General features: G+C 39.3%; 1 protein-coding gene across 2 annotated transcripts; it reads left to right on the forward strand.

The window, feature by feature from the left end:
* Positions 1-1,413: 1,413 nt before the first annotated feature.
* Positions 1,414-11,500, forward strand: LOC108702443. Of its 2 annotated transcripts, XM_041578814.1 has the most exons (9): positions 1,414-1,556; positions 1,996-2,052; positions 3,568-3,624; positions 5,241-5,297; positions 7,183-7,471; positions 7,821-8,060; positions 8,281-8,312; positions 9,426-9,500; positions 10,119-11,500. In XM_041578814.1, exons 1-9 carry the CDS (start codon positions 1,476-1,478, stop codon positions 10,158-10,160), a joined length of 930 nt encoding a protein of 309 aa, XP_041434748.1. In that variant the 5' UTR covers positions 1,414-1,475; the 3' UTR covers positions 10,161-11,500. The 2 variants fall into 2 exon arrangements, with proteins under 2 accessions (XP_041434748.1, XP_041434749.1); XM_041578815.1 differs by lacking the exon at positions 5,241-5,297.
* The last annotated feature ends 6,729 nt before the right edge of the window (positions 11,501-18,229 follow it).

An 18,229-nucleotide genomic window follows, 5' to 3' on the forward strand; every position in this document is an offset into this window, starting at 1 on the left:
TATATTTACATAAATATTGCCCTTTTACATCTCTTGCCTTGAACCACCATTTTGTGACTCTATCTGTGCTGCCTCAGAGATCACCTGACCAGAAATACTCGAAATCTAACTGTAACAGGAAGAAGTGAGGAAGCAAAAGGCAGAACTCTGTCTGTTAATTGGCTCATGTGACCTTACATGTGGTTTGTATGTGTACACTGTGAATCGTACGATCTCAGGGGGTGGCCCTTATTTTTTAAAATGGCAATTTTCTATTTATGATTACCGTATATACCCGAGTATAAGCGAGTTTTTCAGCATCCAAAATGTGCTTAAAAAGTCTACCTCGGCTTATACTCGGGTCAGCGGTACCCGACCCGAGTAGCTGAGATTGGAGTCACTTTTAATCATTCCTATACCAACAGTTCACTTGGGGAGAGACTGCAATATCCCACAATGCCCTCTGTTGGTTATATGAAAGAATAACAATGACTGCAATATCACACAGCACCCTCTTCACATGGTAGTGGGACAGTGGGACAATGCACACAGTAATCCGTTTGGCAATTCTCTGTCATCATCAACTTTGCAAAGAAGTCTGGTTGATCGCTGGGGGGTCGCTTTGGCAGAATGTGCGCTGCTAGGAGACAGGGCTGTAGTTGTGTCTAGGTTTATACTAGAGTCAATAAGTTTTCCCAGTTTTCATAGGTAAAATTAGGTACCTTGGCTTAAACTCGGGTCGGCTTATACTCAAGTATATACGGTACCCAATGGCAAATACTACTAAAAAAGTATATTATTATGATAATGGTTCATTTACATGAAGCAGGGTTTTACACATGAGCTGTTTTACTCAGTATCTTTTAATAGAGACCTACATTGTTTGGGGGTTATAGTTTTCCTTTAAGTGGCCTAAACATGCAGACTATGTAGGGTTTAACAGTGCCCCTTAAATGAGAATTAAATCCTAAAAATGATTATTGATAAAGTTGCTGAATGTTATACTGAACCTACTGCACCAGCCTAAAGTTTCAGCTTGTCAATAGCAGCAATGATCCAGGACTTCACACTTGTCACAGGGGGTCACCATCTTGGAAAGTGTCTTTGACACTCTATGCTCAGTCGGCTCTGAGCAGCTGGTGAGAAGTTAAATTTAGGGCTCGCCGCTAAAATGCTAAATCCCTTTTATTAACTCTAATGTGGTAAATAAATTTGTCCTTCTAGAAAAAAAGCTTGCCGTGGAGCAAATTTTTCTTAAAATGTACAACATACAAATGAAAACTGTAGAACACAGTGGCACAATGTTTAGCATTGGATTCTTAGGTTTGATTTTAGCCATTTTTTTGTTATCCTCATACTTGTCTGCGTTTCCATGCTGGGCAACTAATCTCCCCGTCTGCCACCTCCCTGAGGCATGGATTACGACACTGCAGACGCAGAACACGAGGAACCAAAACACTTTCAGTTTCACTTTCCTCCACTCAGAATAGCAAGACATGAGCAGCCTGCATGGTATAGAAAGAGCCGGTGCCAGGGCAAAAGAAACAGACTGGATCATTTTGCAGCTGTGTATGAAGGTAAACGTGCATGAGGAATAAAGACCACTTTTTTACGCTAAAATCCAGCTAAAAAACTGTTCTCTTTCTGCATTATTTGAAATACAGAAGGGGAGGAGGGACAATTGTGGGATTGAAGGCAGGCTGAGGACAGCTAACTGCTATCAGCAGCAAAACAGGCAGCTAGGCTTAGGTAACAGTTGCAGAGCATTTTATGTAAAAAATCATGAAAAGGCTGCATATTTTTTTAACTGATGTATATTGCAAAGTTGCTTGAATCGATGTTTACTTTTCAAAAAAGCATACATTTTGTTTGGACGGAGGTCCCCTTTAACACAGGAGGAGACTTCAGTTGTGGGAATAAAAGAAATGGGTGGGCTCAGGAAGTGGGTACATAAGAGAGAGGCAGACTGTGGGTATGTATGAGATTTTGGTTAATGATTTTTGCTTTTTTTTTAAGTGTATAATGGGATTTCTCAACTGGATTGTATCCACGCTACAGGAGTGTATATGTAAGGTAAGACTTTGTGTTGTAGAATATAGTGCCCATAAGCAATTTAGCAGGGTGAACGAGACACATAGAAATGTTATTCCAGGGGCACTAGTCTCACTGTGTTCCTTTTAGTGCTCGTACGATCTCAGGGGGTGGCCCTTATTTTTTAAAATGGCAATTTTCTATTTATGATTACCGTATATACCCGAGTATAAGCGAGTTTTTCAGCATCCAAAATGTGCTTAAAAAGTCTACCTCGGCTTATACTCGGGTCAGCGGTACCCGACCCGAGTAGCTGAGATTGGAGTCACTTTTAATCATTCCTATACCAACAGTTCACTTGGGGAGAGACTGCAATATCCCACAATGCCCTCTGTTGGTTATATGAAAGAATAACAGTGACTGTAATATCACACAGCGCCCTCTGTTGGTTATATGAAAGAATAACAGTGACTGCAATATCACACAGCACCCTCTGTTGGTTATATGAAAGAATAACAGTGACTGCAATATCACACAGCACCCTCTGTTGGTTATACGAAAGATTAACAGTGATGGCAATATCAAACAGCACCCTCTGCACATGGTAGTGGGTCAGTGGGACAATGCACACAGTAATCCGTTTGGCAATTCTCTGTCATCATCAACTTTGCAAAGAAGTCCGGTTGATCGCTGGGGGGGTCGCTTTGGCGGAATGTGCGCTGCTGGGAGACAGGGCTGTAGTTGTGTCTAGGCTTATACTAGAGTCAATACGTTTTCCCAGTTTTCATAGGTAAAATTAGTTACCTCGGCTTATACTCGGGTCGGCTTATACTCGAGTATATACGGTACCCAATGGCAAATACTACTAAAAAAGTATATTATTATGATAATGGTTCATTTACATGAAGCAGGGTTTTACACATGAGCTGTTTTACTCAGTATCTTTTAATAGAGACATACATTGTTTGGGGGTTATAGTTTTCCTTTAAGTGACCTAAACATGCAGACTATGTAGGGTTTAACAGTGCCCCTTAAATGAGAATTAAACCCTAAAAATGATTATTGATAAAGTTGCTGAATGTTATACTGAACCTACTGCACCAGCCTAAAGTTTGAGCTTGTCAATAGCAGCAATAATCCAGGACTTCACACTTGTCACAGGGGGTCACCATCTTGGAAAGTGTCTTTGACACTCTATGCTCAGTGGGCTCTGAGCAGCTGGTGAGAAGTTAAATTTAGGGCTCGCCGCTAAGATGCTAAATCCCTTTTATTAACTCTAATGTGGTAAATAAATTTGTCCTTCTAGAAAAAAAGCTTGCCGTGGAGCAAATTTTTCTTAAAATTTACAACATACAAATGAAAACTGTAGAACACAGTGGCACTGTGTTTTCAAAAAAGCCTACATTTTGTTTGGATGGAGGTCCCCTTTAACACAGGAGGAGACTACAGTTGTGGGAATAAAAGAAATGGGTGGGCTCAGGAAGTGGGTACATAAGAGAGAGGCAGACTGTGGGTATGTATGAGATTTTGGTTAATGATTTTTGCTTTTTTTTTAAGTGTATAATGGGATTTCTCAACTGGATTGTATCCACGCTACAGGAGTGTATATGTAAGGTAAGACTTTTTGTTGTAGAATATAGTGCCCATAAGCAATTTAGCAGGGTGAACGAGACACATAGAAATGTTATTCCAGGGGCACTAGTCTCACTGTGTTCCTTTTAGTGCTCGTACGATCTCAGGGGGTGGCCCTTATTTTTTAAAATGGCAATTTTCTATTTATGATTACCGTATATACCCGAGTATAAGCGAGTTTTTCAGCATCCAAAATGTGCTTAAAAAGTCTACCTCGGCTTATACTCGGGTCAGCGGTACCCGACCCGAGAAGCTGAGATTGGAGTCACTTTTAATCATTCCTATACCAACAGTTCACTTGGGGAGAGACTGCAATATCCCACAATGCCCTCTGTTGGTTATATGAAAGAATAACAGTGACTGTAATATCACACAGCGCCCTCTGTTGGTTATATGAAAGAATAACAGTGACTGCAATATCACACAGCACCCTCTGTTGGTTATATGAAAGAATAACAGTGACTGCAATATCACACAGCACCCTCTGTTGGTTATACGAAAGAATAACAGTGATGGCAATATCACACAGCGCCCTCTGTTGGTTATATGAAAGAATAACAGTGACTGCAATATCACACAGCACCCTCTGTTGGTTATACGAAAGATTAACAGTGATGGCAATATCACACAGCACCCTCTGCACATGGTAGTGGGACAGTGGGACAATGCACACAGTAATCCGTTTGGCAATTCTCTGTCATCATCAACTTTGCAAAGAAGTCCGGTTGATCGCTGGGGGGTCGCTTTGGCGGAATGTGCGCTGCTGGGAGACAGGGCTGTAGTTGTGTCTAGGCTTATACTAGAGTCAATAAGTTTTCCCAGTTTTCATAGGTAAAATTAGTTACCTCGGCTTATACTCGGGTCGGCTTATACTCGAGTATATACGGTACCCAATGGCAAATACTACTAAAAAAGTATATTATTATGATAATGGTTCATTTACATGAAGCAGGGTTTTACACATGAGCTGTTTTACTCAGTATCTTTTAATAGAGACATACATTGTTTGGGGGTTATAGTTTTCCTTTAAGTGGCCTAAACATGCAGACTATGTAGGGTTTAACAGTGCCCCTTAAATGAGAATTAAACCCTAAAAATGATTATTGATAAAGTTGCTGAATGTTATACTGAACCTACTGCACCAGCCTAAAGTTTGAGCTTGTCAATAGCAGCAATAATCCAGGACTTCACACTTGTCACAGGGGGTCACCATCTTGGAAAGTGTCTTTGACACTCTATGCTCAGTCGGCTCTGAGCAGCTGGTGAGAAGTTAAATTTAGGGCTCGCCGCTAAGATGCTAAATCCCTTTTATTAACTCTAATGTGGTAAATAAATTTGTCCTTCTAGAAAAAAAGCTTGCCGTGGAGCAAATTTTTCTTAAAATTTACAACATACAAATGAAAACTGTAGAACACAGTGGCACTGTGTTTTCAAAAAAGCCTACATTTTGTTTGGATGGAGGTCCCCTTTAACACAGGAGGAGACTACAGTTGTGGGAATAAAAGAAATGGGTGGGCTCAGGAAGTGGGTACATAAGAGAGAGGCAGACTGTGGGTATGTATGAGATTTTGGTTAATGATTTTTGCTTTTTTTTTAAGTGTATAATGGGATTTTTCAACTGGATTGTATCCACGCTACAGGAGTGTATATATAAGGTAAGACTTTGTGTTGTAGAATATAGTGCCCATAAGCAATTTAGCAGGGTGAACGAGACACATAGAAATGTTATTCCAGGGGCACTAGTCTCACTGTGTTCCTTTTAGTGCTCTCTGAATTCTGTCTGGGGTCTAAATAGGGTTGCCAGGTACAAAAAAGGAGGGTTGTCGGTGCACTCTTGAAGTCTATATAATAACATATTTAAGTACTCCGAGTAATGCTGTTAAGCAGAGAGGTATATGACCTTTTTTATTATGATCACTGGGACCACCGTGTGGGGTTTACCTTGATGTGTTATGGTGGCTTATCAATTTTATGATCATAACTTCGTAACAAAAAAACATGTTTTTCTTTTTTAAATACATGCACTTGCATATTCGTTGAATCATTTAGACAGGGGATTATTGTACTTAAATATGTTTTTATATGGCCTTAGGAGTGCACCCACAACCCTCCTTTTTTGTACCTAAATAGGTTTGCCACCTTTCCCCACGAGGAGCTTCAGGCAGGGGGCAGACCAATGACATCATGGGGGAGGGATGATGATGCTGTGGGCGGGACATTGAAATTTCATGGGCGGGTTGGTGGGCGGAGCTATAACATGGAGGTTGGTGTTTTTTGCTGCATAAATCTTAGGGAATTATGACCGCTTTTCCAAATTAGGAAAACTGGGCAGGCCATTAAATGTTTTGTGAGCATATAGTTTCCACCTGTCCGGTTTTGACCCAGACAACCAGGCTGTCCGGGTCAAATCTGGACAGGTGGAAACCATAGGTTTAAATAACCCCTAATGCTTTCATGCTAACAAAACATTTAATGGTGTACATGAAGACTTAAGGAAGGGTTCACCTCTTCCTCCTCATTTTTAGCATGATAGTGATACTCTAACACAGTTCTGTCCCCTTTTGTGGCCCCCCACATGAAAGTCTACCTGCATTGATTCCTTAGCCTTAACTTTCCAGCTTTCAAACAGGGGTCACTGCCCCATCTAAAAACAAATGCTCTGTAAGGCTACAAATGTGTCTTTATGGATACTTTTTAATGAGTCATCTTTCTATTCAAACCTCTCCTATTTCTAAGGGTAATTTCGACTCCAGTAAGCAGATGGCTGAAATTGCAAACTGGAGAGCTGCTGAATAAAAAGCTAAATAACTCTAAAACTACAAATGAAAAAATGAAAACCAATTGCAAAATGTCTCAGAATATCACTCTCTACATCATACTGTGAAAGCTTACTGTGATTATCATTTTAGTTAGCCAATAAAGGTATCACCTTTACACCACTTTAGTTTTGCTGTATATCAAAAGTTTCAACAGGCTAACATGGTACAAAAAATGTTACCTGTGGCCCTTTAAGGTGATTTCAGTTCCTGCCTGTTGTAGTCGGGAATGCTTGCATAAATAAAAATGTCTGGAAGAAAAGCCTTTCTGGGTGTCTTTAAGTGGTTCCGTAGTGTACCTTCAGTCCTTTCAGGTTGCACAGGAAATGATAAAGGTTTGGGAATATGGATGTCCAGCTGTTGACTAGCAACCAATTCCATGACCCATTTGAGACAGGCAGATCTCATTTATTCCTATCATTATTCCAATCAATCGGCCCACAGGCTGGATGGACAGAGGCTACCTTTCTATAGGTCCATTCATTTGGGTCAACTGACCTAACAATCGGAACAGCAGGAAGCGAATACGAGCCGTAGAGATTCAGATACTTTTCACTTCCTTTTGTCCAACTGACAGAATTTTTTTATCAGGGCCAATTAGATGAGAGGACTGATGTGCTTCAACTTCAATCTTCATTTTCTTTAAAATTGTGTTGTGTTATTGTTTTTGGTAACCTTACATTTGTATTATGCATCAATATACCTTTTTTTTTTTAACTGTCAGTTCCTACTGATACATCTACGTAGCACAAAGATCAGTGTTGGACTATTCACTAGAGATGGGAAGAGCGAATACAGCTGGCTTATTGACAAGCTCCAATCCCAGAGATGGTGCACTATATATGTGCAACCCTTTCAGATATCGAATAGAAACTGGTCGGAATTCCAAGAGGCAGTCGCAAAGTGCCAGTTTGCCATCCTATATCACTCAAATACAAGAGGCAGAATCAACATCACTGATGTGACAGATTCCATCTACAATGAGGAACTGGATACACTCTATAAAAATCTTGGTGAGACTTTATTGTAAGACATCATAATCAGTCAACCAACCAATGAAATTGTAACCGTGTAAGTGACATGGGCCTAGAAGTTCAGGATCCTGTAGCACTCAATATTGTTACAAATATATACATACATCTTTCACCTGTGACTAAATTGATAATACATATTCTTTCATATGTGTTTAAGCTTGGCATGAGGTAAAAAGGTCTGTGACCAACAGTTGGACCTCAAAGGGGAGCTTGAACCCAAAAGTCAGTATTCTATGATATCTGGCTTTTAAAAATGTCAATGACTTAGCAACATTGTTTTTGCAAGTTTAATGTATGTTCTATTGCAATGTTATTGTTTAATCTGTAGGAAAAGAGAAAGTTACGGTGGTTGTTGATCACATGGAGAGGAGCAACGATGACGATAAGGCTGCAATCCTAAGGAATCAGCCCAGCATTGCTTATAAGGCTCAAGATGTCTTTCTCTTCAGCACTGAGGAGACCATGCCTCATGGCACTAAAGCTCTACACTATACAGGAGAGAAAAATTTCCGAGCTATATTGGCACTGATAGCTGAATGCATCCTATTTGATTACTCTCCTCACAGAGGTACATCTCTTCCCCATCTATTTCCCTGATATAAATAATAGCTATATAAATGACCATGTGCAATGAAAGTAATATTTAAGTAGCAAATCCATAAATGTACTACTTATATAAAATAGTTTTAGTGCAGACAACCAACCAGAGCAGGGCAATGTGTACCCTTTTTAGCTTGTACATGTACTCCATAATCAATCTTGCTATGTTTTTGTGATTGCGATTACAGGTCCTTTTACAAGAGGGCTAAGAGGATTTGTGGTGAGTACAATAACCAGTTTGTGCCTTATAAATTCTCTACAAATCATCTGCAATGTTGAAAGTGGAATCAATAATTTGGGTCTACATACAGTGTTCAATTTGTACAACAAATTTCGAGTTTATGTGAATTCTATTTTATAATAATACATTTGAATGTACTCAAAACTCGAAAATGTTATTTTATTTAAGAAAAAACTTGAATGTCTCAAATTTGAACAAATGTTACTGACCTGAAAACTTGAATCGAATTGGAATAAAACAAGATTCGAGTTTTTCTTCTTCTCAGGAAGGCTATTAATATCTTCAAATGAGTCAACGGACCTCTGCCATTGACTTGTAAATGAATCCAGCAGGTTTTAGGTGGTGAATATTTAAATTAGAACTGTTTCCATGGTCGAGATGTGATACATCTCACATTTGAAATTACATTTGAGTTGGTAATTTTAAATTCAAATTTCTTTTGGCAAAACAATGTTAAAAAATTTGAATTTACTATTTGAACCTTAATAAATCTCCCCCATAATGTATATCTTACTGAACATGTCCTGTTATTACACTGATCCTTTACTTCCTTTGAAGGTAGACCCTAGAGGGCCCTAATTATTAGCGTACTGGTCACTTTGCCCCTCTATATGGTGGACCATATCAGGTAAAATGGGACCCCGAAAGTAGAAAAAAAACTCCCATGTACTGTTGCACCTATGGCCTGTCCTGACTGCCCCAATTATGGCAAAACTTCCTCCCATGGTGCACCCAAATCCCACCCATTCCTGCAAGTTCTGTCCCTTTTGTTACACAAGAATAATGCTTTTCCATCTTGGGACCCTTCTTTCCATGGGACCCCTGACTACAGCTCCCCTGTACACCACCAATGTCGCCCCTTGGTGTGATAATACTGCAGATGAAAGCATAATTCATACAACATGTCACTAAAAGTGTTCTAGAATTAATTGTGGATGAACAAGTCCTTTGTGCAAACCAACTGCCACAAGTCATGAAGGCATAAAGCTAATTTTATTGACCATAACCTGCAAGGCTCTTCAAGGGTTTCGTTGTCGTCTCAACTTGTGTTTGACATTATCTGTGTGATAGTAATCGTATTTATCTCTACAGAGCCAGCTATGTGGACATCCAATTGCCTTTATACAACTTTCTCTACGCTGGTGTTTGGTTCAGTCCCTTCTACTGGTAAGGAATGTATTGGCAAAATTCATGTTTTAAATCTAATAGAGGCTTAATATCACATTAGGGACACTTCAGAACTGGCTGTTCCCTCAACATACAGAGTAGGAATTCTTGGATTCCATATTGTAAACTCTGTGCATGTTAAGAGTCCTAGGTCTTTTACATTTGTGTATAGCTCCCAATTCCATTTGTAATATGCTGAAAACTCCTTACTCCACCTGTGTACATAACTTTAAGCTCCATTATGTGCATGTGATTCACAGCTTGCCTTGTTATATGTGTATAACTCCCAGTTCCACATAACATGTTCATTTGACTCTCAACCCCTACTGTGATTTTTGTATTACCTCCTTAATCTGTGATGATGTCCCTATATTGCCTATATGTATAAATAGGACTGGCCATGTACCTTTTGATATACAACTTTCATCAACTACTGTAAAACTCTGATAGCAGCTATGTGGACCATGTCCAGATTTTGGAGACCACCTATAAGCCAAATGAATACTATCATATAAGTGTCAGATACTGTATGTAGCCTGTACATTGAACCCAATGTGGAGTATAAATAAAGCTACACACACAACTTGGCTCATATTTGTTTAATCTCCTTTTTTTCAGATTGTTGAAAAGAAAATTCTTGTAAGAACTATTCTGGCGTAATGTCTACTCTACAGTCCCTATTCTTAGTCCTACTGTTTATACAAAAGACGTCAGCCAACAGGAGAACACCACAATTCTCAATCAAGAGGGACAAAAGCTTGGAATATTCATGAAGATTATTGTTATGGAATTTACATAAATGTATATTTGGGTGCTTTGCTGCATTAGCATGTGAAATTATGGGAAACTGTACCCAAAAGAGTAATTTGATAGCATGCCTCGCATAATAACAAACTGTAATTTATTTTTTCTTTATTAAAATATTTTTGTTGTGACAGCAAAATTAAAACTATTTTGTGTGTGTAGTAATTAAAAGTTGTTTGTCAAGATTCCCAAAAGCACCAGCTAAGATCAATCAGTTCTTAGAGGCTATAGCAGGGTTAGACTCTCGAGTGGTGGTGAGTCCCAGGGCAAAATAGATTCTGAGACTGACTTATAGCTACATCGTTAGATTTGGTTGAAAAAAGACCCTATACAATGGGGCATTAAACATGACGAATTGGGGCTCCCAAATTTGCTTGAACAGTTCAGTATAAAACTAAAACTGGGTAAAGAGATAGGCTGTGCAAAATGTTTCTAATGTAGTTAGTTAGTCAAAAATGTAATGTATAAAGGCTGGAGTGACTGGATGTCGAACAGAACAGAACACTCCTTCCTGCTTTTCAGCTCTTTAACTATATTAGAAACATTTTTTATTTTGCACAGCCTATCTATTTACTCAGATGTTATACTGCACTGTTCCTTTAACAAAGATTGAGTGATAGAGGTTTTTTTTTTAACCTTTAATGACCTTAAATTACCTTGAATGTTAAATGTTAGTGAGGTAAATGGTAAATGTAAGTGAGGTGCTACAGTTGGGTCCGAGGCTGGTGGCTAATCAGTAGCCCTTAATTCCCTGGTTAGTCAGTCCCTTAAGGAGAGAGAGAGAGACTGGAAGAGTATGGAGGAAAGTCCAGTGCAAGGTTTAAAAACTGAATGTATTGAAGTCTATGGACCTATTCATACATTGTTACCTGAAAAGAGGTCTGTAAATCTTTAATGTTTTTGTTTTTACTTGTAAACTGTTTGCTGAAAAAATCTTTGTTTTTTTATACTGCTGCCATCTGAAATGGAGACCATTTTTGTTTAGAAGACATATTGCTGTCCTGAAATGTACCTACACGGCTTGGACCTGCCCTAAGAGGGCCAAGGCTGTTAGTTTCTATTTTATTTTACATATTACTTCATTGTAAGTTATACATTCTGTATAATATGTCATTGTATTAATCTTCTTATTCTGCATACTATTTGTTATCATATTGATTTTTATGGTTTATTGTGAAAACCAAATAAAATATTTAAAATCAAAAAGAGGGCCAAGGCACAATACCTGTGTTATCTATACTGCACTTGATGTGAGTGGATGTGACATCACTGTGCAATGCTCATGCACATCATTTCTGCCCATACAGGACCTACTATCCCCCCCCCACCTCTGCTGCCAGATTTGATAGGAAATCGTGATGAGTGAATTATTTTCCCAAGTCATGGATTCATGGAAAGATTTGTCGCAAGAAACTTATCAAGACAAAATTGTTGCAGAGACTAAAAAGTTGCCACTGTAGTTCTAGATGCATATAAGAATAAAGTCCCATTCCTCAGCTAAATGCACTGGGCTGTCTATCAGAAGTCTTTCACAAAATAATTAAGCAAAATGTTCTTTATGATGCTTTGAGAAGCAGGAATCCAACACAGAGAGTTTTAGCTGTGCACACTGACATACCAACTAAGATGGATTTACTCCTAGTTTACTCCTAGTTAGCAAAACGACTAAATAAAATTGGGTGGCTGCAGGACAGAAAATTCAGGGAAAGGGCCAGGATAAAGTGAATACAAAAGGGTACACTTAATGAAAGCTATGCAAAAGATTGAGTCATGAGCAATTGTTATTTTTGCCTCAATTCCCAATACAATCATTATACGGACATGTGTGACGTATAAATACATCAATCTTTTTTTTTTTTTTAAATTACCCAAACTGATTTTAAAAAAAATAGAAAAAGGTTAATTTCTGCAGTTTGGTAAAAAAATAGATGTGCCCTTACTAACAATGGTCGTCCATTGGTGCGGCGGGGATGCCCGCCACGTGCTTCCTCTTCCTCCGCCATTGCTGGTTGTTAGGGCACATGCGCCCGCGGCTCGTTTCCTTTATTGACTGGTGTGATGACGCCGACGCGCAAAGGGACGCAATGGCGCTAAAACACCAGGGTATAAAAGGGGAATTCAGTCTGGTCCAAATTGCCCTGTTTCCTGGTGCTGTTAGCTGTTTGAACCTGAACCTGCTATTCTGTTTGAACCTGATTCTGATTCGTGCATCATCTGCCGATTCCGCGATTCGTAAATTACGCCAGGGGAAATGGGATGTGGAGGTTTATTGCACTGAGTTCTGCCGGTGGGCAGTACAAACTGGTTGGAATGACATGGCTCTTCCGGATAGGGCTCGCAGATGCTGTCAAAGACAGTCTAGTAAACTATCCCCTATCTACTAACCTGGATGATCTCATGTCTCTTGCCATTCAGGTAGATAGAAGATAGAGGAAGAGAAGGGGTGAGAGGGTTTCTTCCTTTCATTCTGGGTTTACCAATACTAACTATTCTAATGTGGTGACTAATGTTAAATTCCCTAATCCCTCTGTGCCTCTACCTCTGAAGGAACCCATGCAATTGGGCATATCCCATCTAACTCCTGAGGAAAAGGCCCGCAGGCGGTCCCAAGGTTTATGCATTTACTGTGGGGAGAATGGTAATTTCCTAAATCAATCCCCTAAGAGGCCGGGAAACTTCCAAGCCTAAATGGAGAAGAAGAGCTCCATTTGTGTAAAGAAATTTCCTCTCTCCAGTCTTCCTCTAGGATTTTGATACCGGTTAAACTAATCTGGCCTAAGGGCTCTGTCAAGGTGTCCGTTTTTGTGGACTCGGGGGCAGAGGGGAAAATTTTTGGATACTGCCTTCGCGGGCAGATTTTGTGTTCCTCTAACCCCTCTAAATCCTCCCATGAGAATACTTGCGGTGGACAAAAGACCCTTGGGGTCAGGTTTAGTTTCTAAGAAAACTGTGAGACTATACATGTGTGTTAATAATATTCACAGTGAGGAGTTAGTCCTTTACATTATTGAGGGTGCTTCTTCTACTCTTATTTTGGGGTTGCCTTGGCTCCAGACTCATAATCCACTAATTGATTGGGTATCTGGGGGAATTATTCAATGGGGTTCAAAGTGTGGTGATACTTGTATTCCTTCGGTGGTGGCAACTACCTTATTAGCAGAAACCTTACCCCCACACAGGCAGTATGACTGCCCAATTGATTTAACCCCTGGGTCTACTCCTCCTTGTGGTAGAACATACCCTCTTTCCAGGCCGGAAGCCCAAACAATGAAGGAGTATATTATGGAGAACCTCGAAAGAGGTTTCATTAGACCTTCTAATTCCCCTGTTGGGAAAAAAGATGGTGGTCTTCGCACTTAAGACATTAAGAATCGTTATCCCCTTCCTCTGATCTCTGAATTATTCGAGCAGGTTAAAGATGGCAAGATCTATTCCAAACTTGACCTTAGAGGTGCTTATAACCTCATTCATATCAGGGAAGGGAATGAGTGGAAAACAGCCTTTAACACCAGGGACGGCCACTACGAATATTTAGAAATGTCGTTTGGTCTCTGTAACGCCCCAGCAGTGTTCCAGGAATTTGTCAATGACATCTTCCGGCACCTGCTGGGGATATTCGTAGTGGTCTATCTTGACGATATTTTAATTTTTTCCTCTAACCTGTGTGACCATCAAAAACATGTGAGAGAAGTGTTACTTATGTTGAGAAAAAATAATCTTTATGCGAAACTTGAGAAGTGTACCTTTGAGGTTTCTTCTGTTCAGTTTTTTTGGGTTCAATATCTCCAGTATGGGTCTAGAAATGGATCCTGAGAAGGTAAAAGCTGTACTGGATTGGGCCCAACCTCTTTCCTTACGTGCAACCCAAAGGTTCATAGGTTTAGCCAATTATTATCGTCAATTTATAAAAAAAATTCACCCTGGTTGTGGCTCCTATCACTAATCTCACTAAAAAAGGAGCTGATCCGAGCGTATGGCCTCCCGAGGCTATTCAAGCTTTTGATTTCCTAAAAAGGAAATTTGTATCTGCCCCCATTCTTCGTCACCCTGACACCGCTCTTCCTTTCATTGTTGAGGTTAATGCTTCCGAGGTTGGGGCGGGGGCAGTCCTTTCTCAAAGGCATCCTATTTCCAACAAGGTGCACCCATGTGCGTTTTTCTCTAAGAAATTTTCGCCTGCTGAGGCAAATTACGACATTGGAAATAGAGAATTGTTGGCTATTAAATGGGCCTTTGAGGAATGCCGGCATCTGTTGGAGGGGGCTAAACATGCAATAACTGTTTTTACCGACCATAAAAACCTGTTATATATAGAGTCTGCCAAGCAGTTGAATCCAAGGCAGGCCAGATGGGCATTGTTTTTTACCAGGTTTAATTTTTCTCTCACTTTTAGGCCTGGCTCCAAAAACACTAAGGTGGATGCACTCTCTCGTAGCTTTGAATCCAACCCACTTGAATCTAGTGAGTGCATTCCCATCATTCCTAGCGAATTAATTGTGGCAGCCCTGGGTTCTGACTTAGCGACACAGTTATCTTCTGCGCAATCTTCTGCTCCAGTAGAAACTCCCTCTGGGAGATTTTTTTGTTCCTGAAAATCTGAGGGAACAGGTTTTAGGTGAAGCCCATAACTCCAAAATGGCGGGACATCCTGACATCGCTAAAACCGTGTCCCTTTTGTCCCAAAATGTTTGGTGGCCTTCCTTTAAACAGGATGTTAGAAAATTAGTTTTTTCCTGTCCTGTTTGTCAGAGGTCTGAATTATTAATTTCTGACATTTTTAAGTTGTTTTTCCGGTCAATATTGTTTCTGACAATTTGTTTCAAAGGGGTACAATTTGTTTCAAAGTTTTGGCGAGCATTCTGCTCTTTGGTTGGTATTGAATTATCATTTTCTACCGCAGATCACCCTCAAACAAATGGTCAAACTGAAATGGTTAATCAGTCCCTTGAACAATTTTGGAGGTGTTTTGTGTCTGATAACCAATCCTCATGGGCTGAACTATTACAATGGGCAGAGTTTGCTTACAATAAAGCAACTCATTCATCAACTGGTGAATCCCCATTCTTTATTGTCAATGGTTTACATCCCAAAGCATTTTCTTTTTCTGGTTCTTTGTCCCCTGTACCCTCTGTCAATTCTTCTGTCAAACAGTTTGCAAAAATTTGGTCTGGGGTGCACGACTCTCTTTTTGCAGCTACAGCAGCTCAGAAAAAAGCAGCCGATAGGTCTCGTAGAGAGGCACCCAAATATCAGGTAGGAGACTCGGTATGGTTGTCTACAAGGAACATTAAGCTTAAAGTCCCCTCTCTCAAGTTGGGGCCCAGGTTTATTGGTCCATATCCCATCATTAAAATAATAAACCGCCTCTTCTGTTCATCTCAAACTGCCTGATAATTTCAAAATTTCTAATTCTTTTCATGTGTCTCTTTTAAAACCAGCCTCTCAAGTCCCCCAAATGCCTGTTCCTCCCCCAGTGTTGGTTGAAGGTCATTCTGAATTTGAAGTCCAAGAGCTCCTCAATTCTTGCCTTGTGCGAGGTAAGCTCCAATACTTAGTTAAATGGAAGGGCTACGGCCCTGAGGAGAACTGAGAGTTTGGCCAAATTTGCCAACTAATAGTCAATTAAAAAGTACCTATGCTGTTAATTTCCTAAATCCGCTCTAGAGACTAGACCAAATTTATACATTATAATTATCCACTAGAGATCAAGTGGATGGTTTATTTAAAAAATGTTGGCCTGAAACTGAAATAGTTTGGGATCTTATGTGCACAAGGCTGCACAGGTAAGTGGTATTGTCTCAGTTTAGCAAGAAAAAAATGGGAATTTCCAGTATGGTTTTTCTATAACATCATTTTGAATTTTTAGAACAGAGTTGGTTTTGGATTAGAATTTTCCATACATGAAAGGCCTACAGTGTATAGATGACAAAGAAAGTACAATGGTCATTTTATGCAAACCCCGCTCTTACTTTTTACTTGCAGTGTTATCAACTTTAAAAATTGCATTTTAAGAAATAAGTTTTGGCAGTAATATCAGAACAGTTGTGTGTTGTCTATTTAAAAAAATATTTTTGCGTGTGCGTGACAACTTCTACACAAACATGTTGCCATTCACCATATCGCTAAAATCCAGCAAAAAACATTGGTTACAGTTCAGCAGCAAGTTACAAACTGAGTTGAAATTGGTGTAAATCTAGTAACATAAAGACATATCTTTAACATTAAAAAGAGAGAGCTATAACAATGTTACAGTGAATTAGAAATGAAAAAATAATAAGAGCTCTCTTATTTATATTGTTGTGCCCTTGTTTTACAGTGGGATAAGTGACATTTGTAGAGTTAGACTCTGAGCAGTAATTTTGTTTGTGCAATAATGATCATGAGTGGTCATTTTATTGGCAATATTAAAGTGAGATGGAAAACAAAACAATAGAGTTGATGTTGAATTTAGCTGGTCTGTGTGATATTCCAAGTCTTCAGCTTCCTCTGTTCCTGGTGTTTCTCCTGGTCTACATTTTCACTTTGATTGAGAACCTTCTCATTCTTATTCTGATCTTCACTGATTTCCATCTCCAAACCCCTATGTACTTCTTCCTTGGAACCCTGGCATGCCTCGATATGAGTTACTCCTCAGTCACTGTCCCAAGAATGCTCTTTGATTTATTCAAAGAAAAAAAGACCATTTCTGTACAAGCTTGTATAACTCAGATCTACTTTTTCATCTTCTTTGGTCTGTCAGAGATGTATGTACTGGCAGTGATGTCCTATGACAGATACATTGCTATTTGCCGTCCCCTTCACTACATACAGATAATGAGCTGGAAAGTTTGTGTTCAACTTGTATTAAGTGTTTTGGTTTTTGACTTGATTTATACCTTGGTGCACACTCTTTTTTTATCCAAACTGAGCTTTTGTAGCTCAAGTGTCTTGCAAAGTTTCTTTTGCGATCTTCCCCAGTTGCTTCAAATCTCATGTAGTGACACATTCATTAATATATTGCTTATATTTCTCCTTGGGACATTATTTGGACTAGGAATTTTAGTAGTGACCTTTTACTCATACATCACTATAATCAGAACTGTTTTGAAAATCCCATCAAACGACATGAAACTGAAAGCTTTCTCTACCTGCTCCTCTCATATAACTGTGGTCTCCTTATTTTATATATCTACTTTCTTCAACTACTTTCGGTCAAAGACAAAGGATCAATTTAATAATGATAAAGTGGCTTCTGTATTTTATGCAATATTAAATCCCTTTTTAAACCCTCTAATCTACAGTTTGAGGAATCAGGAACTCAAAATGTCCTTGAAAAGAGTTTTACAAAGATGGTCAATGTTAGATAAATTGGATGAATAAACTATAAACGTTATAACAAAAACTAACACTATGGGGCAAATTTACTAAAGGGCGAAGTGGCCTTGTGTATTGTAATGTATTTGCTGCAGCATATACGTCCATTGTACTTTAACTGCACGCCGTATGCTAATTAGCCAACGCTAGTGTAACTTCGAACTGCTGAGCGTAATTTCGCTGGCATTATTTCGCCAGCATTCGGTACCCTGTGCGCAACTTCGGATATTCGTGAATTACCGTTGTCCAGACGAATTTATGCCTGGCGAAGTGTTGCGATGTGCGCAAAGCCAGCACTGGCAAATTTTCGACGGTTAGTGAATTTGCCCCTTTAAATCAACCAGAATAACAAACAAAAGAAGACATTTACTTATACAGGTCCCTAAGAATAATTAGATTAAACTTTTGTTTTACTCATTCTATCATATCATATAAAAAAAACTCCCAATAAAATGTTCAGCTTATAAACATAGATGGTGTTTTTAGCTAACAATAGAGATCAACTGGTTGGTTATTGGAAAAGTATAAAATTCCCAGCTATCCTTTTCCTACAGCACCCCCCCCCCCAACAA

The sequence above is a fragment of the Xenopus laevis genome, chromosome 9_10S (genome assembly GCF_017654675.1).
Source record: "Xenopus laevis strain J_2021 chromosome 9_10S, Xenopus_laevis_v10.1, whole genome shotgun sequence".
Taxonomy (NCBI): domain Eukaryota; kingdom Metazoa; phylum Chordata; class Amphibia; order Anura; family Pipidae; genus Xenopus; species Xenopus laevis.

Bases quoted from the DNA above. Each gene is read 5' to 3' on its own strand.
- LOC108702443 (XM_041578814.1), top strand. From the start codon at position 1,476: ATGAGCAGCCTGCATGGTATAGAAAGAGCCGGTGCCAGGGCAAAAGAA. The intron at 5,298-7,182 runs GTAAGACTTTGT...TTTAACTGTCAG, and splicing joins TACAGGAGTGTATATATAAG to TTCCTACTGATACATCTACG. The intron at 8,313-9,425 runs GTGAGTACAATA...TTATCTCTACAG, and splicing joins GAGGGCTAAGAGGATTTGTG to AGCCAGCTATGTGGACATCC.